Source organism: Mucor velutinosus (genome assembly GCF_035048745.1).
Source record: "Mucor velutinosus strain NIH1002 chromosome Unknown tig00001542, whole genome shotgun sequence".
NCBI classification, from domain to species: domain Eukaryota; kingdom Fungi; phylum Mucoromycota; class Mucoromycetes; order Mucorales; family Mucoraceae; genus Mucor; species Mucor velutinosus.
This window is the reverse complement of record NW_027041924.1, coordinates 1,004,059-1,028,598: the sequence shown is the minus strand read 5'-3', so window position 1 is coordinate 1,028,598 and position 24,540 is coordinate 1,004,059. Positions and strand designations below refer to the sequence as shown.

The window sequence follows — 24,540 nt, the reverse complement described above, 5'->3', positions numbered from 1 at the left end:
GTGAACATTCAACCTCTTTACCATGACAACAGGATACGCTTATGCAATGTTAAATAGCGGATTGCAATAGAAGAGTGTTGGAAAATGGGGTTTATTTGTGCATAGTACATAATAACGCACAATTAGTAATAGATGGTAAACATTCACACCGATTCCTACAAATACCAGAATTTCTTAACAGCATGTTACAAAATCTCAAAACGGCGTACGTAGATGATGATCCATTTTGTACAGCCTTTCACAGAAATACTTCATGTGGTGTATTTTATTCAATCATTATTCTGGAATTGGGAGGGTTGTGTATAACATGGTTCAAGCGGCATATTTCCTCCTGTTTTTTTCTTTTTTTTTGCTCTTCCACTCTTCTTTCTCTTATTAATTTTTTTCTTTTAGATATACATATCACCCCTTTAAACAATTTCATTGTTAGTTTCATTATTTGGTTCAGTACTCTTTCGCCACTTTTTCATCATGGTTTTAACTCGGTATCAACAAGCAAATTTGAAGCCAACATCAGATGAAAAAGAGAACAAGCAAAAGAGAAGGATAGCAGCTTTGACGGAAACTAATGACCACAATGAAGCTGTACTCGTCAAAGATCCGCCTCTGCTCACTATATCTCGTTCCAGAGACACATTTGACGACGATTCGTTCGAACTAGATACTGCATTTAAAGTAGATGTGTTGTTGGAGCAATTGGACGAGTAAGTTATCATGGACTGACCCCAGTTTCATATCTAACCCATCGTCGAAATAGCTTTGAATGCTCAACGTTAGATGCTTTGATGGCTCGCTGGCCCTCGATGCATGCTAGATTGAAAGGAATGAAGCCTCATTTACCACCGAAAAAAGACGATTATAAGCCTACATTAGGTAAGTTGCATTTTTCTACAACAAAAAAAAAAAAAATCTTTTTTCAGAAAAACTAAAGGGCAGGCATCAAATTATAGTGCTGGATTTGGACGAAACATTACTACACACCTATCGTGATACAATCAACAATGGCGAAGTGGATTATGTGGTTTATGCAAAAGACGGATACAGCTGCTTATTAGCGGGTAGACTACGACCGGGAGTGATAGACTTCTTGACTTGGGCTGCAAGTTCATTTGAAGTGGTTGTATGGACAGCTGGTAGAGAGGACTATGCGAGGATGGCTCGTGATTGCCTGGATCCTGAGAACAAGCTGATAACGTAAGTAGGATGTAGATGTTGGATCAATGATCAGTCTCTCATGTTCATTGTATAGACACATGTTGACCCGAAACTCATGTATAAGAATGAGATCTGCTTCTACCAAAGAAGTATTGTATATAAAAGATCTTTGTGCGCTCGGGCGTGATTTGAGCAAGACCTTTCTAGTCGACAATACCCCTCATGCAGCATCTCTCAACCTCAGCAACTTAATACCCATTGAGGCATATGTAGGCGGTAAATCAGATACGGAATTGGTCGAATTGAGACGCTTTTTAGAGTCAAATCTAGTGCGATTAACGGATCGAAAAGACGATATGAGGATTATTTTACACAGACAATTTAATTTGAAAAGAAGGATTCGAGAAAGAGTCGGTAACTGGAAACAACAACAGTTGAAGCAACAACAGAGACAGCAGAAAGAGCTACAAAAGCAAAAGCAGAAGCAACAGCAACCTCGACAGCATTAAACATTTCACTTGTATATCCACCGTTCTTAATTCTGTCATTATTTTTCTTTCACAAGTTGTAGATACCTATTTCACTATTCTTTTCTTTTCCTTCACTTTGCTACATAAATAAATTCAAACAATTAATTCCCATAATGATCTTCAGGAGAATCCAGGGGTAGGGCAGGAGAGTTTTTTTTTGCTCAAACAACGTTATATAAATGGCATAAATAATACATTCATATAAATACAAAACGTATGTGCACAACTGCATTAATAACTACAAACGTAGTATAGTATTGACTGATGCTGCTTACTGCCGCTACTGCTTGTCAAAATCCTTCGCCCTTCATGGCACAGACTATTTGCAAATTAGATGCCAAATGTTGTAATGTACAACATCACACACACAAATACAGATATGCATAAAAGAACACAATGAAAAGTTGATACAAGGACGACAGGTATTTGCAGAATCAGGGTACAAATACCGTGGATAAAGAAAGTATCACAAAATGTGGCGACATTGACTTGAATCATTACCGCCACAACTGTAACCGTAAACTTAATTTCGATTGATAGGATCAGATAAGAGAGCACCTTGCTTTCAGGGGAGTTTTCGGTATGTACTAAGCCTTATGCGCGTGAAAATATACTTAAAGTACGACTGAGCATAATCTAACGGGTCTTTGTATATGCTCCAATTTATGGTTAGCAAACATTGAGATGATGAATCGTGTTTTCATGGAATTAAAAAGGCTGAAATGATCATATTAGGCGTTCCTGAAGTATATATATACTGGTTGCTGTTCGTGTAAACGCTTGCCTCGATCGAAAAAAGTATATCTCTCGTAAAAAAAAAAACCTGGTATATAACATGTAGAATGTATCATATTGATATCCATCCCCATCCATGACCCAATGAGCAATGGTTTTGGTCAGTAATACCGCAGATAACATAATGAGAGTCTCGTCGCTTATGCATTTCCTATAAGGCCAGTCATACTTGAGAACAGCCAAGCAGGAGAATGCTGCATTGATTGCTTCCCTTGTGATGGCAATGGGAATAAATTCAAAGAAACGATTTCACTGCTGTAGTCTACTAGTAATGGCCATCTCGTGTAGATCTATTTCATGACTTTTTACACTGTTTTTTTCAACGTTTTATTATATAATTTTTATTCAAATGTCCAATCCATATCAAGCGTTGTGATTAAATTAAGTCGGTAACTAGAGGATACAAAATTAGTTCACATCTACAGATCAGAAGATCGAGCTCCTCACTTACCGTTCATTGGCATTTCGTCAATTTGTGTACTGTAGTATTGTTCGATATCACGCAGAATCTTGAGATCATCATTCTTTACAAAGTTGATTGCAACACCCTTACGACCGAAACGACCTGATCTACCAATACGATGAATATAGTTTTCACGGTTAGCAGGCAAGTCGTAGTTGATGACTAATGAGACTTGTTGAACATCGATACCACGAGCCCAAACGTCAGTTGTGATCAACACTCGACTATAAATGACATGTTAGCTTTGTTGCAGGATCAGATCAGAAAGAGATCCATTTACCTAGCGCCTTGACGGAATTCTTGCATAATGGCATCACGCTCCTTTTGAGGCATTTCGCCGTGCATGGCAGATACAGTGAAATTTGCTTCTCTCATCTTTTCAGTCAGCCAGTCAACCTATAAGGCAAGCCATTGTGAGCCTCACCCCTCCTCTTGCAGCAAACCATCCTCACTTACCTTTCTTCTAGTATTACAGAAAATTACTGCTTGTGTAATTGTCAACGTATCATACAAATCACATAATGTATCAAACTTCCATTCTTCACGCTCGACAGCCACAAAGAATTGCTTGATGCCTTCCAAGGTCAGTTCATCACGCTTGACAAGAATACGAATGGGATCTGTCATAAAGTTGTTTGTCATTTCCAAAACATCGTTGGGTAGAGTGGCGGACAAAAGGACAACTTGTGTTCCAGGAGGCAGATAGCGATAAACATCGTAAATTTGATCCTTGAAACCCATATTCAAAAGTTCATCAGCTTCATCGAGAACCAACATTTTGATGTTGCGGGTGCGTAGCGTACGACGACGGATCATATCATAGACACGACCAGGTGTACCAGAGATGACTTGCACACCTGCTTCCAATTTACGGATATCCTCTCCCACACTGGTGCCACCAATACATGCGTGGCATTGCACGTTCATGTAATCGCCAAGAGCTAAAACAACACTTTGAATTTGTGTAGCTAATTCACGGGTGGGCGATAGAATCAATGCCTGTGTTTCCTTGATGCTGGTGTCGATAGCTTGTAAGGTTGAGATGGAGAAAGTGGCTGTTTTACCAGTACCAGACTGAGCTTGGGCGATAACATCACGTCCCTTGATGATAGGTACGATAGCTAAGTGATGGATGAATGGATAAATACCACAATGCACTCTCTTGAATCAATCAGAACAAACCTCTTTGTTGAATAGCTGAGGGCTTTTCAAAGTTGTAGGCGTAAATACCACGAAGTAAATCCTCCTTTAATCCAATGGAGTCGAAAGTGGGCACAACTTTAACCTAACAGCCAAAAAAAAACAAGGTCAATATTACAGCATATCATGCAATGTGGGCACCACTCACACTTTCAGATGTCTCGAAGGCGAGTTTATCGTCAGTAGAATGGTCAAAAGACATGGTAATGAAATGCTACGTGTAGAAGAAATGCTTTCCAACGTTTGCAGTTGAGTGGATATGTTGAAATATGAAAAAAATTCGCCCAAATGACGTCTGAAGCACAGTCCCAGAAAGGCACTTCTGATAGTAGGCGATCGGTTGACCTGACAGCCTCGTTATGCTTGATAGCGTTGAGGAATCATCAATGGCCGGCAGTGATTTGTAGCTAAATACAGGGCTGTCGCAAGTTGGTTTTATTAACTGAAAAATACTGAATGAGAGAGAGAGAGATCACAAATAGATGTACAGGGATGATGATGGTGATTGGGAAGAGAGATGAATGGTTGAGATGTATGAAGGATGTATATAGAGCAAAAAAAAAAAAAAAAAAAAAAAGGAGGATGCGAGAATCAAATGTGGGGATGCCTACAAAGTGTAATGATCCATGAAAAAGCTAGTAAATTCTGGATCATCGTCTTCGAGCTCATCGTATACAGAATACACCAAATCTTCAGCTAGTTCCTCGTCAAAATCCTCGAAATAGGCTTCCTCCTCCATAACATCTATGTCTTCCATAAAGTCATTCATAAAGTACTGACGGCTCAAACCTTCCAGGAATAAAAAGTTGTGTGTGATCCAGGATGGTCTCTTTTTACCGTTGTTTTCATGGAAATGCTCATTCTTGTATTTGTAAGACACATGGATACGCTTGGGCTTCACGGCAAAGGCTTTGAATTCACTCAGAATGTTCTTTGCCTGTGTTTCATTCAAGGAGTTGTCAGGCACAACAGTGGATGTCAGCAGACGCAGGCTTTGAAGCTGAGTGAATCTCTTTGTGATATATTCTAGAGACTTGATGTTGATGGCTGATACTTCTAATTTGAGCTTTGTCAATGATGGAAACTCCATTTGAGTCGCTTCTGACGATATTTCATTCAATGTGTTGGTGATTTTACCAATGCCGTACAGCTTGAGCTCTTGCAGCCGATCATTGTTCTTTAGCAGTTCCGTCAAATTGATGTTGAGCTCCTTTTCGGTCAGTGTGGTACATTGTGCCTTGAGTGATGTGAGTTGAGGGAAGCATGAAGCAAATGTAACCAGACCACCATAGTCCTTTAAAGCGGCGTTATCCTTCATGTCCATGATTTCGATGCTTGTGATGGTAGAACGAAAGCGATAATTGACCCACAAATGAAAACGTCTTACTGCTGGAGAGCACTCCAACAAGCTTCGAACCTGTATCTTTTGGATGTTTGGCATTGAAGCCTCTTTGCAGTTGAGGCTCTTGAGATAGTGATACACGTCAGCGATTTCAAACTCGAGTTCCAGGAGGTTGGGACAATGGTTGATGACCGACCTAAAAGTCTCTGGAGTAGCCATGCCCGTGGACAGGTGGTTGATGGTAATGCGCGATATCTTGGAGCCAAGATGGGCATGTGCCTTGATATCCTTTTCCAGTCGACGAAGATGGCTATCGTTCAAATTGACTTGAATGTCTTCGCTAAAGAAAGAGCGAGCGACATAGTGCCACGATTTGGAGACAAGCAAGCAGGTTTTGAGATCCTTTTTGTTGGTGCATGTAAACACTTGTTTCCACAGTTCAGTAGGTAAATGAGGCTCTGTCATGGTAGCGTGTGTGTGTGTGTGTGTGTGTGTGTGTGTATTTTGGCTAGTACGAGAGAGTGAGAGAAAAAAAAAAAAAAGAGAGAGAGAGAGAGAGAGAGAGAGAGAGAGAGAGAGAGACAGACAAAACAGCTTTTCTCACAGCAAAGCGGTCTTTTGTTTCTCTTCGCAGCATTGAGCACAGTGTTATCTCCATGAGAATTGCATGAAATCAGGCTACAATATAATGGCAAATTAAAGTTGCATTTCTATCATGAAACACCTTGTATGTGCATAATGCAAGGCACATAAATTTCTTCAAATATCAACTAGCAATTTTCCTATCATGTCCAAATATGGTGGTGCTTCGTTGTCTCTGGTATGTTTGGATAGGTATGTGCCTATATAAACACTTTCATTCCATGATGGAGTGAACAGCATTATCTGCCTCTTCTTCTTTTTTATATCATCAGCGCAATGGGTTTTGGACAGAGTGATCAAAACGATACCAGATACCAGCAGATATCGCTGACGGTCAACACATTGGAGCTCCCATCACCTACCAATACCTCCTCTGTTGTAGCGTCCAGAAAGGTCAACAGCATGCCGCCATGGGTTACTGCTGGACTGCCCATCTTTACCTACTGCGTTGCCAGCATCGTGATGACAGTGACCAACAAGTTTGTTGTGAGTGGCGACTTCAACATGGTCTTCTTCTTGCTGACCATTCAGAGTCTGGTCACTGTGTTCTTTTTGCAAGCATTCAAATTCTTGAACCTGATCAAGTACCGCGAGTTTGACGCTGAAACAGCAAAGAAATGGTATCCTATCGTTGTCTTCTTGGTAGCCATGATCTACACTGGCTCAAAAGCACTGCAATATCTGCCTATCCCGGTGTATACTATCTTTAAGAACCTAACTATTATCTTGATTGCTTATGGCGAGGTGTTGTGGTTTGGCGGAAATGTTACGTCCATGATGATGATGTCCTTTGGTTTGATGACCTTGTCGTCTGTGGTGGCTGGCTGGAACGATGTCTCTGCTGCGATACAGTCAATGCTAGATGTAACAAAGGCTCTGACAAGCGTGAATGGTACCACCATGCTGGGCTACTTTTGGATGGCTGTCAACTGTCTCTCATCGGCCTCATTTGTATTGTACATGCGCAAACGCATCAAGCTGACCAATTTCAAGGATTTCGATACAGTCTACTACAACAACTTGCTCTCTATTCCCTTGCTGATCGTTCCTAGCTTACTGCTGGAGGATTGGTCTCATGAGAACTTGATGGTAAATTTGTAAGTACATATAGTGTGAAAAAGTAGGCGTGCCTGTACTGATTACGCCGTACATTAGTCCTCCTGAGCAACGTCAAGCACGCATTTGGGCCATGATCTTCTCTGGCGTCTCCGCGTTTGGCATGTCGTATGCTTCTGCCTGGTGTGTACGTACAACATCCTCCACAACATACTCGATGGTGGGCTCACTCAACAAGCTGCCCATTGCCATCTCAGGTATCGTGTTTTTCGGTGATGTAGCAACCTTTGGCAATGTGTCGGCTATTCTGATGGGTAAGTGTGTGTTGCGTAAACTCTAGTTGCATGTACTGATGTGTGTATGTTGATGGTAGGCTTTGTTGCTGGTATGGTGTACTCGTATGCAAAGGCGTTTCCCAGCAAAAAGCCCAAGGATACGACTACCATCTCCTCTGCCTCAAGCCAAAGCTACTCTGATGCTGCCAATGTGATTGAAAAGATCAACATCGAGAAAATGAACTCATAGACACCACATTACCCACATTCTCTGCATTTCTTATCTATGTCTATTCAATTTTATTCCATCTAATTCTAACCAAATTCTATAAAGACATCATCTGTTGGCGTGTACTATGTATACATATGTGTGTGTGTGTGTGCGTGTGTGTGCGTGTGTGTGTGTGTGTAGTTCCAAAAATAAGGGGTATTCTATTGTTGTTCTTTATGCTTAAGGGCCATGCTAACAAAGAACTGATGGAGACGGTTGTCGCTTGTCAATTCAGGATGGAAAGCAGTTGCAAAAAGATGATCCTCAATGACGGCCACAGCTGTCTCTGCCTCAGTTTGACCATGCTTGTGCTCCAAACGACCCACAATCTTCACCTTGGGAGATTTGATCTCGGCAATGACAGGTGCACGGATGAACACAGCATCAAATGGCTCGTCGCCCAACAACTCTGGCAAATGCAACAGAGTTCTGAAACTCTCCTTTTGAGATCCAAACTGGTTGCGGTTAACAACAACATCCAATCCATTGAACAGTTGTTGGCCGCCCTTCTTGGCTCCTGTGGCTTCCTTGGCCAACATAATCATACCTGCACAAGTTCCCCAAGTAGGCTTCTTTTGGACAAAAGCACGCAGAGGTTCCAACATGTTGCAACGCTCGGCAATAAGAGCCATAGCAGTTGATTCGCCACCGGGAATGATGAGACAATCGACAGAGTTAAGTTGTTCTTCAGTGCGAACAGGGATGGCTTCCTTGACCTCAGGGATTCTGTTGAGCATGTGGATGTGCTCGATGAAAGCACCTTGCAAGGCTAAAAGTTCATTCTCACTTAATACGTTGCTCAATGCATCTCTTGCTTCATTTACTGCTTACCAAGGACACCAACAGTGATAGGAGTAGTAGAAGTGGTCATTTTTGTTGTAAGAGATGAAAAAGAAGGAGGAAATGGATAGATGTTGCTCGGGAAAAATCTTATAACTGGAACTCAATCCAAAGAGATGACTCCCAAATGATGGTTGCCGTAGTTCGATCAAAGCGTCACAGGCATCTCCGATCTACCAATGTATCAAATGTCAACTTTTTCACCATTTTTGGCATTCTTTAAACCAATAAAACGTGCGAGAGTGTTCTCAGGAACATGCACAATCACCGCCTTGATCTGTGTGATCCAGCAACAGCTGCGATTCACCATGGTTTCTGCTTGAAATCGAGCAGCCCTTGGCGTTGAGATGGCCCTTTTTCATGACTGAGCTCAAGAATAAGCAGTTCAGTTACCCCTCTACCAAAACATCTTTATCATCGTGGGAATAATGCACTGATCTGGGTACAAAATCAATCAGAATGCAAAATCAGTTTATTAGAGCAAAGGAGCATTGGTTGGGTGCGGCTCTACTTTATTTGTAATTGATTCAAGCACTGTCTGGAGTGTAGCAGAGTTGTATCTTGGTTCTGTGCTGGTCGGATCAGGATCGGCAACAACGCAAGTGATACCCAAGGCCTCGACAGCCTTCACATCGACATGCACCAAGGAATTGGACAGGTAGATCATATGTGTAATGTACGTTGAGGGAGGTCTATTGGGAACTAGCTCTGGCGGAAATGGTGCTGAGGTGCAGGGAGCATTGGTATAGGCTCCATTAGCAGGATAGCCTTCTTGCTGACCGCTGGCTGTCGAGCTGGAGGAGGATGTCTGCAATTTACCAATGCCAGGTGGTGGCCAATGTCTAAATCCATGATCTACAGGTCTGCGATAAAAGTTATTTTGCGAATGGCCATGTTGACGTAGACTGCCAGCCATGGGGTCCTCCTCAGCATATGTGTCGTAGTACTTTCTGCGAGCATCAATCAACTGACTCTCATTCAGTGCATTGGTGATTGTGCCTATAAAATCAAGGGCCGTGTAACCATCTGTTTCGCGATCAGTCGTGCCATTGAGGATGAGGATTTTGTGTCGCAAGGAAGGTGAGTGAGCAATGGCATGACCCACCTTCCGAAGAATCAAGCATGGCAGTATGGACGTGTACAGTGAGCCGATTGAGTAGACGAGATCAGTGCGTTTAGTCAAATGATCCAAGATTTTGGGATTGGGAAGAGGATAGATTTCTTGGCCGTATTCGTTCATGTAGTAGATTCTGGCAATTGCAGCAGAGAGTTTCTCCTCTGTTGATTTGCTAAACACTAGGTTCCCATTCACTTGATCGTCGTCTAGCTGAGGCGAATTAGGTAGGGCCAGTTTGGAGAATGCGTCAATGGGGTTCATGGATTTGATGCAACTTTGGTTCTGTCCTGGATGACTGATTTCACATTGGCCACGCAGGGTCTGTCCATCTTCCAAGAGAGCTGCAATAGCTGCTGTGTGATTGGTATTGATGACAGGCAGGACATAGGTGGGTTCACGGATAGCAGTGATGGATGAGAACAAAAAGATGGCTGCTTCCAATGAGCCAAAGAATAATCTAGCACCTGTTAAAAAGAAATTGCCAATAGATCCATTACGAAAGTTGAAATGCTTGTGAGCTCGTTTTAAAATTTCAAAGTTGAACAAGACTAGAAAGCCTCTGATCGTTTCCTTTTTCTCTATAGAAATGCTCTCCCACAATCTAGTACAAAAGGAGGAGTTTATCAATCATAAGGTGACATGTGTTAGTTTGGGGATTTGTACCTATGACGCCCTTCCACAATCATGGCCCATTCATCTCGAATGACATGCTCATCTCCCACTGATGTGAGACGGTAACTAAGGAGCTCTTTGATAGCTACTCGTTCTTCAGAATCATGGCCATCTGAATTGATCAAACGTGTGAGACGAGAACGAAGATCACCAATGCTAGGTCCTCCCAGCACTCGCAGCAGTTCGCTCTACAGTGTATGTGTGTGTGTGTGTGTGTGTCGTTTAGTATGTGTGGGTGTATATGATGATGTAGGTGGTAATTACAGTAGAGCCACCGTTATCAGAGACACCTAGAATGTAGCAGACGCTGGGTGTGATGGACTGGAATGCAGCAGCTATAGATACAATGTAGGATGTTATACATCAAGCGATAGGTATCCACCAATTTGGGCATAGTTACAAATAAAATTACAGGCAGAACCTCCTGAAAATACGACAAATGAAGAATCCGACATGGTAATAATGTGGAGAGAAAGAGGAGAACAATGCTTAGTTCTCAACACTTGGCTTTAACTTTGGAACTGCGCAGCACCTCTCACAGTCACCTAGCATGGATCAAGCATTGGAAGCTGTCATTATCCACTACGTATTCAAAATCGATAGGCATACCAACTAGTATACTAAAAATTCCACGTTTTTGCCCTACAATATCAAGTGAAGCCCATTTCAAGACCTCCTTTGACTGCAGACCTTTCTCTTCTGCGATACCACATGCCTGTCTCATTGAAAATGACTCATGTATGGGCTGATACAGTCGACGAAAAAAGGTTGGCCCAAAAAAAAAAAAAAAAAAAAAATGGCCAGTTTGAAATGAAAATGGGTCATAATTTGAAAGTGGGTCAGCCAATGAAAATGGGTCATAATTTGAAAATGGATCACTTAGTACGAAAATGGTTCATAATTTGAAAATGGGTCACTTAGTACGAAAATGGGTCACCAATACAGAAATGTAATGAGGATTGGCCAAATTCTCTCTTCTTTTTCACTTCTTGATTTTTTTCATATTGCTAAACATGAACGAAGAATACAATTTTGACAGTGAGACAGTACCTATGATGATACAATCATATATGGACTGGGAAGAAACTACAGCAGTAAATGCAGCACAAAAAGAAGCTAAGAGGAAGACCAAACTTCACTCCAAGGAGCCCTCCCTTGATGTAGTGAAGAAGGAAAGGGGATCATACATTACCAAGAACGAAGCAAAGGTAGTCAATTTGATCAATTTGTTGCAAGAGTTTGAGAATATGTCTATCAGTGAAGCAGGTAGAAAGGTAGGGCTCTCCAAGTCAACAGCTATTCGTAAAGTCAAGCAGTGGAATCAAATGACAAGCGAAATAGCTGAAAAAGGGTTCCCTGATTCTATCGCAATCAAAGAAGGAAAGGGACGACCACAATACTCAAAGACGAACATACTACTGTATTTATATTTGAGCTGCTGGCTAATGAGCCAACATTGACAGTCGAAGCTGTTACAGACCACCTGTCAAAAGAATTTAGAGATATACAGATCACCCCCAGATCAGTGGAGAATCACATGAAGAAGAAGCGTCGCCTAACCTACAAGCGTATCATTCCTAGATATTATGGCAGGAACAAGGATGAAACTGTTGCCAAAAGACGAGATGCGGTAGCATACTGGGTTAGCCAGAACATAGACTTTATGAATGAATGTGTATTCTTGGATGAAGCTGGCTTTAACAGGAGTATGCATCGCTCATATGGATGGTCTGAGGCTGAAACACCTTGCAAAATTGATGTTCAAACGAAGGGAGCAAATGTCAGCATCTTGGGTGCTATTTGTAAAAGTGGTTTAATCACATTATCCAGAAAAGAAGTTGTACTTGGTGCTAGGAGTGGAAAACGAACTCGAACTGGTGAGAAATCTCAGGCCCCCAAGAGGAAAGGCACTACTAAAATAAAAAAATCGTGCCAAAACAAAAAAAAAATTTGTGCCATCAATTTTGAAGTGATTTGAAAAAGAATGTATGTAAAAACTTTTATTTTTTTGCTCGGTAGTAGGAACGTTTCATGGATGCAGCATTGATATAGGTAGAGAACAATCCATGGCCTTTTCCTTCCTGGTATACAGCTTTCCAAGAAATCTGATCTTCCTCATTGAGCTTTTGAATACAATTTTCCACAAAGTCCCAGTTAGCGTCAGTTTTTTGGGGCTGTGTTTGTAAATGAGGGGGAGAGGCAGCAGAAGTGGATGGCTCAGGATGGATGGTGATGGTGATGGTGAAAACACAGGGTGAGAATCAGCAGCAGTAAAAGACTCTTTGAACTTCTCTTGATATGAATTGACTAATGAAATTGTGTTTTTAAGGTATGATATAGCCGCATTGTTGTCATGGTCGTTTTCTTGAAGGTGTAGTACTTCTTCCAGCCGAGTCTTCATTTCATTGGAAAAGGACAAAACATCGTCAATGATGTGATCATGATCCAACATGGTACTTCCGACATGATGTTGAGCCAAACGGTATAAAAGCTGTATTGTTTGATCAGAATTATATGGTGAGCGAAGGAGAGATGAATCTTGTCGCATCAAGAACAAACATACACTGGCAAAGGGGATCAAAGGCTGCTGTAAGTTTTCTTGTAAACTGTCTTGATCAACAATAAAGCAAGATTGAGCCCAAGGATGGCAGGGATAGTGGATGAGTAATGGGTGTGATTTGCGTTTTCTGATTCTGTTCATTATTTCAAATCTTATTGAGGAGATAGGAAAAATTAAAACTATAGGCAAAACACCGTATTGTTTCTCTAAGGAAAGGCAGTAACCAAGGAGACGTCGCATGAAGTTGTCATCCAACACGTGTTGTACTTTGATGAGTACTGGAGGCAGGGTACTATCGTTTTCATCGCAAATAAATAAAACATCAGATCGAGAGCCATTGATCCATTCAGTTGGATTTGCTCTATACTTGTCCTTAGCTCTGGTTCCTACCAAATGAGAATAAGAATAAGAATAAAATAAAATAAAAACCAAATGATCGCGCGTTAGATTCATACCAATTACATATTCGACGATGAAATTAGCGATTTGTTTTTCTTGAAGGACGAGCTTGGAAATCATGTCAGTGCCAGGACGGTGGCGCTTCAATTTCAAACGCAAAAAAATAGCGGCGGCGTTACAACTAAATTTGGCTGGCAACTGATCAGTAAATGCATTTCTCATGAAGGCAACCTAGCTGATATGACGGGGCTTTCAAGCAGAACAGTACCAAGACATGGTCTGGCTACTCTTCTCTGACCCTGAGGATATGAAAAAGAAATGGAATACGTGAAAATATACAAAATGGTACACTTTTATTTAATTAAAAGCTAATGATTTGTTTACATAAACATATCGTTGTATCCCTATGTAATGGTGAATGAGTGCCAAGACATCATATCAAGTTGGTCTATATTGACTTACAGGAGGCTGGAGCTCATCGTTATCAGGCTCGCCGCTGTGCAATCCTCTTGGATCTCTTCTTCCACCAGGTCGATTACCAGATGGTCTGGCAGGTAAGCCTCCAAATGGTCCAATGGGGTCAAATCGCGCACCAGGAGGCACCGACCCTCTATTTCAATCCACCAGCATCAATATAAAAACGCATTGGAGCTGTTTAAGACCTACCTGGGTAAGGGCTGAGGTCCCCCAAACAAGCCTGATGGATCGTCCAAGCTACTACCACCTCGATTTCCAAATATAGGATGATCAGGGCCAACAAACATGCCTCCTCCAGATCTACATCAGTGGATGGGTTAAGACTGTTGTATATAAAAAAAAAAAAAACTAAGGCTGTGCGTATCTATATTTACCCAGGCATACGTAAGCCTCCTCCAGTTCCTCCTAATGGATTTAAATCTGATCCACCAACATCAGGATAGGTAGGATCATCTGTTGAACGAAAATTGGGTGGTGGTTGTGTTGCTGTATTTGGGTTAGAAGGTCTTGTATCAGTGGATGATCTATAATAATTGAAATGCGGGTCGTTGGATTTACGCAAGAACGTCATGGTTTCATGCAACATGATTACCTGCTGTTACTATTGTCCTCGTAGCCAGGTTTGTTCAATCCAGGAATCAGTTTCTGCAAAATGTTCAATTTATAAGCCTTGATAAGATCCTCAAAGCGGTTGGAAGAGATAAATGCATGAATCAAGGGCTGATCTGATGTGGCAGCGTCAAACGGAAAGAAGGAGGCTGATGTGTAGTCTTCTGTTGTAATGTCCAAGGTTGCGGTTTTGTTGTCCTATCAATCAAAGCTTAGACATCCATCGCCATCATGAGGTGATATGCCATGTTCTTACCCCAATACCCAAACCAAGAATGATACATTTATCACCTAATCTTACAACCTTGATCACAAAGGTCAGGCTTGACTGCGGATGACTGTATCGAAAGTTGTAGCAATGTGGTCCATGCTGATTCCAACCTTCTGGCAGCTTTTTTGTAGTGCCGTCTCCTTCTATATAGAAAATGAGTGTTTGTTGTTCTTTAGCCTGAGAGTGTATGCACCTACCTTGGCGTGCGTCGTCGCCAAGTCCTGCAAAACGAAATCCGACACTAAGCATAATACTATGACATGCAGCCGCAATCGCATCGTATGGACTGGCCAATGTCGCAATGTTTTGTCTGGTTGCATGGATAATGACTGAAGGGTCTAGTATGTTTTTGTTTTCTTGTTCTGACATGGTGTTTTAATGAAACAAAAAGAGAGAGAATTATCTAGAGAGACTCGTAATCCAGGCTGAATAATGCGAAAAAGAGAGTGGTGCAACGTGACGTTGGCGAGGGAAACGGTTCACATTTGGATAATGGTCGTTGGTGTGTGCTGTGTTCTTGAGCTCCCCCCCCCCATTGCGATTTCTTGGGACGTATGGAATGGCATGTGGTTTATTTCTTGTTTAGCAGCCCGTTTTATCAACCGTATTTAATCACATTCAATAGCATTTCTTTCTTCTTTCATATCTTTCTCTTCTATTTTGTTGCTCCCTCATCCTTTTACTACCATCACATCTAGTACCCCCACCCACCTCAACTCCGCCAATGACCAACGCTTTCTCGTCAGTGTTGTCCTTGAAGAGGAACAGATCAACGAGCACAGCCAAAGCGCACAGTGTTGGCTCATCTGAACCTGTGAGCAAACTATCAAGATTAAAGTCAGGACTCAACATTTTCTCAAAGATATCAGATGCCATCACTCAGCATCATCAGCAAGATAACCAGTTCAACAACTATACCAAACGAACATCCTTTGTAGGAATTTTACAATATTTCCGCAATGATCAAGATACCGGAAGCCAGTCTCGCTTACGACGCAAAGCTACTTATGACAGCGATGGATACTTTGAATACCACCAATACCATCAGAAGCTAAACAGAAAACAGACGCATGCCCGTCAAGCTGAGAGAAACATCCACACGTTGCCTGCTCCTCAGGCTAAAAAGCTGACCAGCATTTTGATCAAACGAAGTGGCACAAACCCCATGAGTCAGCAACCACAACGACATCATCATCAGCAGCACCAGCCGCAGTTGACCAAGGTCAGCTCCAGACGATCAAACGCAACCCATGTGTCCACATCCAACATTACCATCAACTCTGAAGATCTCACTGCCAAAGAATTTGCTGATATTGCCGGTATCCGCATCTTGCCCGAAGACGACATTGGGGAAGAAGAAAGGTACAACGACGATCCAGACAATTTGCTTGACATTGAGAGGAAATTCAGCAACGGCACACCTACAGACGACGATATCCAAATGCACACAGTGTCCACCACTTCCAAGAGCTATCTGGACTATTTGGATGAACACCATCGGCTGTCAGTCGTTAGCTATGTGTCTCTGCAGAGCTATTCCATCAGCAGCAAGCCAAAAATCTGGGATAATGAGTTTTGGTTGAACCCGGAAGACCATCATCTTTACCAACAGAGCATCAGAATTAGCCGAAGCAATAGCACAGCTACCCATCGATCCAATCACACGACATCCAATGAATCTACCACATCGAAAAAGCTTCTAGACCGAAAGCCAAGCACAGTAGTCGTGGTTGAACCACCTATTTTGCATGAACTACGTGCTAGAAACAACGAAAAGAAGGCAGACCAAAATAGCCATTGTGTAATAAAGAAGGGCCGCTTTGAGATCCATCTAGGCGATGGTAATTCAACATCTGGTGAGCCCTCGTGTATAATACCGACCACAACAGCGAGCGACTGTAGCCATTATAACGATCAGCAGACCACTGCGGCAACGACGACCACTGCTACTGCTGGTGGTGCTAATGAGGGCGTTCTGGAATGGAAGAGAAAAAGAAAAGACTAGCTCTTTTGAGAGACCTTATACAGTATGATTTTCTTCCTTTTGTACAATAACTACATATATATATATATATATATATATATATACCCTCCATTCATTTATTTATTAGCTCCCCTTTTCAAGATAAATTTTATATATACACACAGCATTCATTCATATATATATACATATAAAAAGTCTATTTTACGCAACCATACCAGATTACGGCAATTTGCCTTTTTGTTTTGCCATTTTTCACCATATTTCATACAATCATATGACATCAATTTCATGCTAAATTAGGGAGGCAGAATCTCCCGAAATGTCGCTGCAACAAATGCCATTCAATTGTAGACAGATCCAAGCATAAGCTTGCTACAATGCCTCTTTTTTTTTTTTTTTTTTTTTTTTGCTTGGAAATGCACAGGTAACGAATATATGGCTCATGGTTGGCCTTTTTTGATGTATGTGCAAAAAAGTATTGGAACGGTCTTGATTGCAATTCTATCCAGCAAATTGCTTATTGAGTGCAGTTGCTCTTGTTTTTGTGTATAAGATTGCATAAAGGAGCTGGCAAACCACGGCTTTTGTGGTAATTTGATTCTTGGGGCAGCTTGCAACACATTTGACATATGCTAGCTTGTATCTCAATGCATTTGGATCTGGCTGAATATCAAGTTCAGCAAGTATTTGTTAGAGTAGGTTCTTCTACTAAATAGTAGAAACAATGCTGGATAACAAATGTATCAAGTTCAATAAAGGTCTCTCTCTCTCTCTCTCTCTCTCAGCTCATGCTGTTGTCAAAAGGAGATTTAAGGAGCCACGTATTTATCGCTCTTGAATAGACTAAATGGTAAATCTCCTTGAACATTGATCTCTCTGTGCCCCTGAATTAGCTCCTGAATAAAGAAATACAGTTGCTGACACTTGATGGGAGCCGTAATATGACTAAAACTGAGATCAATAGTCAACATACAATGGACTCTCGGTCTAACATCCATATACAGTGTACAACACAAGGAATAAGGGGCTCTGACTAAGATGGTGCAAGATGATCCCTACCTCACTGAGTAGCATTTATTAGAAACACCTTTTTCTCTCTCTCTCTTTTCCTGTTGTGTTTTATAAAATAATCATCGTACATCATTTTAAATCATTTTTTTCTTGAATAAACTACACGCGATGAGAGGCTCAGACGATCAAGATTCATATCCATCGTCACTGGAGCTACCAGAACTCGCTACACCAGAGACAGGCAGCACCCTCAAGCCCAGTTCGTCAACGGATATGGAGATATTACAACACATTGATCCAGCAAACCCTTTTGCCTTCTCGCAGGAGCAAATGACAAGCATAGTAGACCACAAGCACTTTCAGTTTCTGCAACATGTAGGCGGCATTGATGGCCTTGCCAAAGGGCTACACTCTAGCATCAAGTCAGGGCTTGACTGGAACGAAACTAATCTCGCTTACATTCGCATATTTGATTTACAAAATGAAAAGAAGCAGCAAAAAGAGGAAGAGCAGGAGGCCTTCTATGATGCCCAGTTTCCGCTGTCCTTGCACGATTCAGAAACATTCATACAACGAAGACAAGTATTTGGCTCCAATGTACTGCCGATAGTGGAAGAAGTGACATTATTGCAACTGATGTGGGAGTCGTTTCAAGACAAAACACTGGTATAACAGCTAACGGGACTCCTATATAGACGCCCACTAACCCAATAGCATAGATATTGTTGACCATTTCAGCCATGGTTTCACTGACAGTAGGCATTTACGAGGACATTCACACCATCGAGTACGACACATTTGGCAACAAGATACCTGGTGTAAAATGGGTGGAAGGCGTAGCTATTATTGTCGCTGTTGTGCTGGTCGTTGTCGTAGGCAGTGTCAATGACTATCAAAAGGAAAAGCAATTCCGTAGCTTGAATGCCAAAAAGGAGGATCGACACGTATCAGTAAGTAACCTGTGTGCTGCGTGCATGGTGCTCTACTTACCAGCTATCTGATGACTAGGCTATTCGATCAGGCAAACATGTGCTGCTATCTGTCAACGATGTTCAAGTAGGTGATATTCTCAAGCTGGAGCCAGGAGACATTGTGTGCGCAGATGGTGTGTTTATCGAAGGACACAACTTGAAGTGCGATGAATCAGCAGCGACAGGCGAATCGAATGCAGTGCGAAAGCTCCCTTGGAAAGAGTGCCACCACTACCAACAAGCACATCGAGACTCGTTTCATTCACTGGTCTGTATATCCGAAGAGGATTTTGTTGCGCATAAGGAGCAGAGAAACAACGATGAGTTTGGAGAGAGACAGCCTGACCCTTTCCTGATTTCAGGGTCCAAGATCATTGAGGGCATCTGCAGCTACCTTGTTACAGCCATTGGGCCCAATTCGTTTCATGGACGTACACTGATGGCTCTTCGCACCAAAGATGAGAACACACCGCTGCAAGACAAGCTGGATGTGCTGGCAACCAGTATTGCCAAGTGTGGTTTAGGCGCTGCTGTGTTTCTATTGTCCGTATTGCTCATCCGCAGCATCGTGGGTTACGCAACCGGCAGCCTGTCCTCCGTGCCTTCAGATGTCGCGTCTCATATCATGCAAATCTTGATTACTACAGTTACAGTCATTGTCGTTGCCGTGCCTGAGGGATTGCCACTGGCTGTTACGCTGGGTAAGTGAAATCCAACATAGAATAAGCATCGGCTTATTCACCCTCTCACAATAGCTTTGGCCTACGCTACACAGAGAATGTTAAAAGACAACAACCTTGTACGAGTTTTGGCAGCGTGTGAGACAATGGGTAACGCGACCACCATCTGTTCAGACAAGACAGGCACCTTGACACAAAACAGAATGGCTGTGGTCGCGGGCACATTTGGCTCCTCCTTTCGATTCCTCAGAGATCCACCGGCATCCAGGACGGATCTCATCGATACCGCACATGTCAAGTCCAAGATACCCCATGCTGTGCGCAACTTTATCAACCAAGCCATGGCTGTCAACTCGACAGCCTTTCAAAACACCAATGCTGTGGGCGACACATCGCTGGTAGGCAACAAGACGGAAACTGCCATGCTCAACTTTGCTCAGGAGCATATGGGATCAGAGCCATTTGAGCTATTACGCACCTTTTGGCAGGTGGAAGCCGTGTTTCCATTTAGTTCCTCACGTAAAGCCATGGCTACGGTGATTCGTATCCCAACAGAGGGTGCTCCCATCTACCGTGTACATCTCAAGGGCGCTTCTGAGCTGCTATTGAGCAAGTGCGCTCGCATTGTCTCCATGCATGATCCATCCTATCGCTATCAAGACACACACCAGTACGACATTGCAACACGCACAATGACGACCGAGAACAGGAGCAGAATGTCCAAGATCATACAAAGCTATGCTACTCGCTGTCTGCGAACGCTGGCCATCTGCTATCAAGACTTTGAGAGTTGGCCCACACATACCAAGATTGAACAGGTGATTGCAAGTGGTGGATTAACACTGCTCGGTATCGTCGGCATTGAGGATCCATTGCGTTCTGGTGTTACTGAAGCAGTGTCAGCGTGCCAACGAGCTGGTGTTTTTGTGAGGATGATTACGGGTGACAACATGCTGACTGCAAAGTCCATTGCTCGTCAATGCGGCATCTACTCGTATGGCTCGATTGCTATGGATGGGCCCACGTTTCGACAGTTGAGTACAACAGAGCGCATGCAAGTACTTCCAAGGCTGTCTGTGCTGGCGAGATCAAGTCCGGAAGATAAGCGATTGCTGGTCAACGCATTACGCGAAACAGGAGAGATTGTGGCAGTAACTGGGGATGGCACCAATGATGGACCTGCTCTCAAAGCAGCTGATGTGGGCTTTAGTATGGGTATCGCAGGCACAGAAGTAGCCAAGGAGGCCTCCAGCATCATTCTGATGGACGACAACTTTTCAAGCATTGTACGAGCCATCTCATGGGGTCGATGTGTCAATGACTCAGTCAAGAAGTTTCTGCAATTCCAGTTGACCATCAACATCACCGCAGTCATGCTCACCATCTTTTCAGCCATTGTCAGCAGCAAACAGAAATCAGTGCTTTCTGCGGTGCAACTCTTGTGGGTGAATTTGATCATGGATACGTTTGCTGCTTTGGCTCTTGCCACTGATCCGCCTTCCCCTGATTTGCTGAATAGACTACCAGAGGCAAGAACAGACCCACTGATTGACACTTGCATGTGGAAAATGATCATAGGACAGTCCATCTATCAACTCGGCGTCATTTTAGTATTGTTGTATACGGACATTCTCCATTTAAGCCATGATTTAGCAACATTGCAAACTGTCATTTTCACCACATTTGTGTTTTGCCAGATATTCAATGAAGTCAAGTGAGTGATAATCATACACGTGCTGCTAAATGTCTCATTGTTAACGTATATATGTATTTATAGCTGTAGACGCATAGACAATCAGCTAAACGTTTTTAAAGGGATCTATCAAAACAAGTTCTTTATGCTGATCTTTTCCATCAGTGTTATTGGCCAGATTGTCATTGTTTGTTATGGTGGAACAGCGTTTCAAACAGTGCGATTGTCCAAGAGCCATTGGCTGCTTTGCGTCCTTATTGGATTAGCATCTATTCCTATCGGGGTCATGATTCGGCTGGTACCAGATACATTGCTTCAAGTTTCACACAGACAAAAGACCCGAATTGAGGTGAATCAGCACAACGAATGCAATGCTTATGAGCTAGCAACATGCAAGGAGCAGCAACCAAATCGGCCATCAGCTACCACAAATGATTCGTATCAAGGAGGACTTATTGATTGCTCTCGCATGGTATAAATGAATCATCCTTTTTAAGCTACTTCCATTCGCCGTGACGTATAGGATTGGTGGGCGTTGTTTACATTGCTTAGATGTATTAGATGAAGAAATCTTTTCCTTTTTCGCTCTTCTCTTTTTTTTTTTTCTTTTATACAAATCTAAATACATATAATAAATGTCTTTGGAACTTACTGAACTCGTCAAGCGTCCTGGTGCTGGTAGATCTGGTCAACCCGTTCGCGTCAGAGCCAATTTCTTTGAAGTTAACTCTTTCCCCACTCAAAACATCCACCACTACGATGTTACCATTGATCCTATTGACAAACCTCCTATGGTTTACCGTAATGTCTGGCAAAAGTTTGAAGATAGCAATGGCCAAGGTATTCTCACTGGTATCAAGACTATCTTTGATGGTCGCAAGAATGTCTTCTCTCCCAAGCCTCTTGATTTGGGTGAAGAGCAAGCCAGAGCCTTTGAGGTTAGTCTATTAACCCCCTTCTTATCGTTAAATATTCTTCTTAAAACTGACCCTTACTTTGTAGGTTGACCTTGCTGAAGGTGGTGCTGCTGGTACTAAGCGTCACAGCGACATCTTCAAGATCCGTATCAAGAAGGCTGGTGAAGTCAACATGGAAGAGCTCAGACGCTTCTTGTTGGGTCAATCTGCCTGTACCTCCAACTGTCTCACCGGTAAGTTTTTCAGTCAAAAAGACCACATAGGAAATTTATCACAAAGGACACGTAAACTAATTAATGGCAATGACTCATTCTAGCCATCATGGTGCTTGATATCTTGGTTCGCCATGTTCCTTCTACACTCTACACCACTGTTGGCCGCTCTTTCTTCACTCCTGCTGATAAGAGACCTCTTCCTAATGGTGCTGAAGTCTGGCAAGGCTACTACCAATCCGTTCGTCCCACTGTAGGCAAGATGATGGTCAACATTGATGTCAGCTCCACTGCTTTCTACGAGTCTGGTCCTTTGCCTGATGTCGTCGCTAAGATCTTGGGTCGTCGTTCTCTTGATGAACTTCGTCGCGGTATCCCTGAACGCGATCTCTCCAAGCTTGAAAAGATTCTCAAGGCCTTGAGAATCCAAGTCGTCCATCGCGGTGAGAAGAAGCTCAAGTATAAGATTTCCAAGCTCACTCCTTCTCCTGCTGACCGCACTGTCTTCAAGGATGATGCCGGCAATGAAATGACTGTTGCCAACTACTTTGCCAAGCAATACAACAAGCGTCTCGCCTATCCTTTCTTGCCTTGTGTTGTCGTCAAGAAGGACATCTTCTTGCCCATGGAAGTCTGTGAGATTCTCCCTGGTCAACGTCATCAAAAGAAGCTCAATGAGAAGCAAACCGCTGAAATGATCAAGCACACCTGCCAAAAGCCCAACGTCCGTGCCAACAAGATCAAGCAAGGTCTCGGTCTTTTGCAATACAACAACCCTTACATGCAACAATTTGGTATGTCTGTCAAGCCCGAAATGTCCGTCATCAACGCTCGTGTCCTCCCTACCCCCAAGATCTCTTATCACCCCTCATCTCAAGAAGCTGAATTCGCTCCTCAAGGTGGTGCTTGGAATTTGAGAGGCAAGAAGGTTGCTCAAGGCGCTACCCTTGGTTCTTGGTCCGTTGTTAACTTTGCTGGTGCCATCCCCATGCCTGCCATCCAACGTTTCATCCGTGAATTATGTCAAACCTTTGCTGATACTGGTTTGAACGTTGTCAACCGTCAACCTCCTATTTCCTCTGCTGATCCTCAAGGCAACATTGAACGTACCCTCAAGGAAGCTTGGTTGAAGGCTGGTAACGCAGCCAAGGCAAACCCTCAATTGATCGTCTGTATCTTGCCCAACACTGGTGTTCCTTTGTATGCTGAAATCAAGCGTATCTCTGATACTATTATTGGTGTCCCCACACAATGTGTCCAATCCAAGCATATTGCTGATGCCAAGAAGCAATACTGTGCCAATGTCTGTCTCAAGGTCAACATGAAGTTGGGCGGTATGAACTTGTTCCTTAATCCTCCTCACATTCCTTTCATTGCTCAAAGACCTACTATTGTCTTGGGTGCCGATGTTACTCACCCTGCTCCTGGTGACATGAACCGTCCTTCCATCGCTGCTCTCGCTGCCTCCATGGATGCTCGTGCCTCAAGATACTCTTCATCTATCCGTGTCCAAGCTAACCGCACTGAAATCATTGCTGATCTTCCCAACATGATCAAGGAGGTTCTCAAGAGCTTTTACCAATCTTGCGGTCAAAAGCCTGAAAGAATTCTGTTCTACCGTGATGGTGTCTCTGAAGGTCAATTCAAGCAAGTCATGGATTCTGAAGTCGCTGCCATCCGTGCTGCCTGTGCCTCTCTTGACAAGAACTACAAGCCTACTCTTACCTTTGTCGTTGTCCAAAAGAGACATCATGCTAGATTCTTCCCCATTGAAATGCGTGATGCTGATAGAACTGGTAATTGTAAGCCTGGTACCGTTGTTGACACTGATATCGTCCATCCCTTTGAGTTTGATTTCTACCTTCAATCTCATGCTGGTTTGCAAGGTACTTCAAGACCTACTCACTACCACGTCCTTTATGATGAGAACAAATTCACTTCTGATGCCCTTCAAGAATTGACGTATAACCTCTGTTATATCTATGGTCGTGCTACTCGTGCTGTCTCCATCGTCCCTGCTGCTTACTATGCCGATCTTATCGCAGCTCGTGCCAGATTCCACCGACGTGGTGAGAACTGGTCTGATACCGATGCCACTTCTGAATCCATGGATTCTGATGCTCAAATGGCCTCTTTCGCTGTTGTCAAGCCTGAATTGCAAAAGGTTATGTACTTTATGTAATCTTGTCCATTCCCTCTCCATCTACACCAATTGCATTTTTTTTCTATTATTTCATGATAATTACAATTAAAACTCTTTACATTGGTTGCTAAATCTCGTTTGCCCCTTGAGTGTTTGTGTATGCACTATCTTCAATATGTCACATTCTTGATCCAGCCACTATTCTTGTCATGTTGAGCGCAGTTGCATTGTATATTGAACATACTTTACCGCTTC

At 42.8% G+C, this 24,540-nt stretch overlaps 11 protein-coding genes across 11 annotated transcripts; 6 read left to right on the top strand and 5 right to left on the bottom strand.

Moving 5' to 3' along the window:
* Positions 1-471: 471 nt before the first annotated feature.
* Positions 472-1,664, top strand: ATC70_005020 (uncharacterized protein; the record flags this gene model as incomplete). The annotated part of the gene is made up of 4 exons (XM_064824319.1): positions 472-704; positions 758-873; positions 951-1,194; positions 1,250-1,664. The coding sequence occupies 4 exons, from the start codon at positions 472-474 to the stop codon at positions 1,662-1,664; spliced, it is 1,008 nt and encodes a 335-aa protein (XP_064677255.1).
* Positions 1,665-2,856: 1,192 nt separating this feature from the next.
* On the bottom strand, positions 2,857-4,345 carry DEF1_2 (RNAPII degradation factor; the record flags this gene model as incomplete). The annotated part of the gene is made up of 6 exons (XM_064824318.1): positions 2,857-2,873; positions 2,932-3,167; positions 3,224-3,339; positions 3,400-4,064; positions 4,126-4,228; positions 4,292-4,345. The coding sequence occupies 6 exons, from the start codon at positions 4,343-4,345 to the stop codon at positions 2,857-2,859; spliced, it is 1,191 nt and encodes a 396-aa protein (XP_064677254.1).
* Positions 4,346-4,750: 405 nt separating this feature from the next.
* ATC70_005018 (uncharacterized protein) lies at positions 4,751-5,950 on the bottom strand (the record flags this gene model as incomplete). Its single annotated transcript, XM_064824317.1, has 1 exon — positions 4,751-5,950. The coding sequence occupies one exon, from the start codon at positions 5,948-5,950 to the stop codon at positions 4,751-4,753; it is 1,200 nt and encodes a 399-aa protein (XP_064677253.1).
* A 453-nt stretch (positions 5,951-6,403) lies between these two features.
* ATC70_005017 (uncharacterized protein) lies at positions 6,404-7,708 on the top strand (the record flags this gene model as incomplete). Its single annotated transcript, XM_064824316.1, has 3 exons — positions 6,404-7,224; positions 7,283-7,497; positions 7,557-7,708. The coding sequence occupies 3 exons, from the start codon at positions 6,404-6,406 to the stop codon at positions 7,706-7,708; spliced, it is 1,188 nt and encodes a 395-aa protein (XP_064677252.1).
* Positions 7,709-7,890: 182 nt separating this feature from the next.
* ATC70_005016 (uncharacterized protein) lies at positions 7,891-8,600 on the bottom strand (the record flags this gene model as incomplete). Its single annotated transcript, XM_064824315.1, has 2 exons — positions 7,891-8,498; positions 8,561-8,600. The coding sequence occupies 2 exons, from the start codon at positions 8,598-8,600 to the stop codon at positions 7,891-7,893; spliced, it is 648 nt and encodes a 215-aa protein (XP_064677251.1).
* A 444-nt stretch (positions 8,601-9,044) lies between these two features.
* On the bottom strand, positions 9,045-10,813 carry ATC70_005015 (MFS domain-containing protein; the record flags this gene model as incomplete). Its single annotated transcript, XM_064824314.1, has 4 exons — positions 9,045-10,287; positions 10,350-10,546; positions 10,623-10,693; positions 10,759-10,813. 4 exons carry the CDS (start codon positions 10,811-10,813, stop codon positions 9,045-9,047), a joined length of 1,566 nt encoding a protein of 521 aa, XP_064677250.1.
* Positions 10,814-11,371: 558 nt separating this feature from the next.
* TRA1_1 (transcription-associated protein 1) lies at positions 11,372-11,818 on the top strand (the record flags this gene model as incomplete). The annotated part of the gene is made up of 1 exon (XM_064824313.1): positions 11,372-11,818. The coding sequence occupies one exon, from the start codon at positions 11,372-11,374 to the stop codon at positions 11,816-11,818; it is 447 nt and encodes a 148-aa protein (XP_064677249.1).
* Positions 11,819-13,697: 1,879 nt separating this feature from the next.
* ATC70_005013 (uncharacterized protein) lies at positions 13,698-15,043 on the bottom strand (the record flags this gene model as incomplete). The annotated part of the gene is made up of 7 exons (XM_064824312.1): positions 13,698-13,721; positions 13,780-13,927; positions 13,984-14,094; positions 14,169-14,318; positions 14,387-14,601; positions 14,660-14,817; positions 14,872-15,043. 7 exons carry the CDS (start codon positions 15,041-15,043, stop codon positions 13,698-13,700), a joined length of 978 nt encoding a protein of 325 aa, XP_064677248.1.
* A 355-nt stretch (positions 15,044-15,398) lies between these two features.
* On the top strand, positions 15,399-16,679 carry ATC70_005012 (uncharacterized protein; the record flags this gene model as incomplete). The annotated part of the gene is made up of 1 exon (XM_064824311.1): positions 15,399-16,679. One exon carries the CDS (start codon positions 15,399-15,401, stop codon positions 16,677-16,679), a length of 1,281 nt encoding a protein of 426 aa, XP_064677247.1.
* A 1,158-nt stretch (positions 16,680-17,837) lies between these two features.
* On the top strand, positions 17,838-21,491 carry ATC70_005011 (FAD_binding_3 domain-containing protein; the record flags this gene model as incomplete). Its single annotated transcript, XM_064824310.1, has 5 exons — positions 17,838-18,335; positions 18,389-18,619; positions 18,678-19,341; positions 19,396-21,034; positions 21,098-21,491. The coding sequence occupies 5 exons, from the start codon at positions 17,838-17,840 to the stop codon at positions 21,489-21,491; spliced, it is 3,426 nt and encodes a 1,141-aa protein (XP_064677246.1).
* A 157-nt stretch (positions 21,492-21,648) lies between these two features.
* On the top strand, positions 21,649-24,324 carry ATC70_005010 (uncharacterized protein; the record flags this gene model as incomplete). Its single annotated transcript, XM_064824309.1, has 3 exons — positions 21,649-21,951; positions 22,016-22,163; positions 22,247-24,324. 3 exons carry the CDS (start codon positions 21,649-21,651, stop codon positions 24,322-24,324), a joined length of 2,529 nt encoding a protein of 842 aa, XP_064677245.1.
* Between the last annotated feature and the right edge of the window lie 216 nt (positions 24,325-24,540).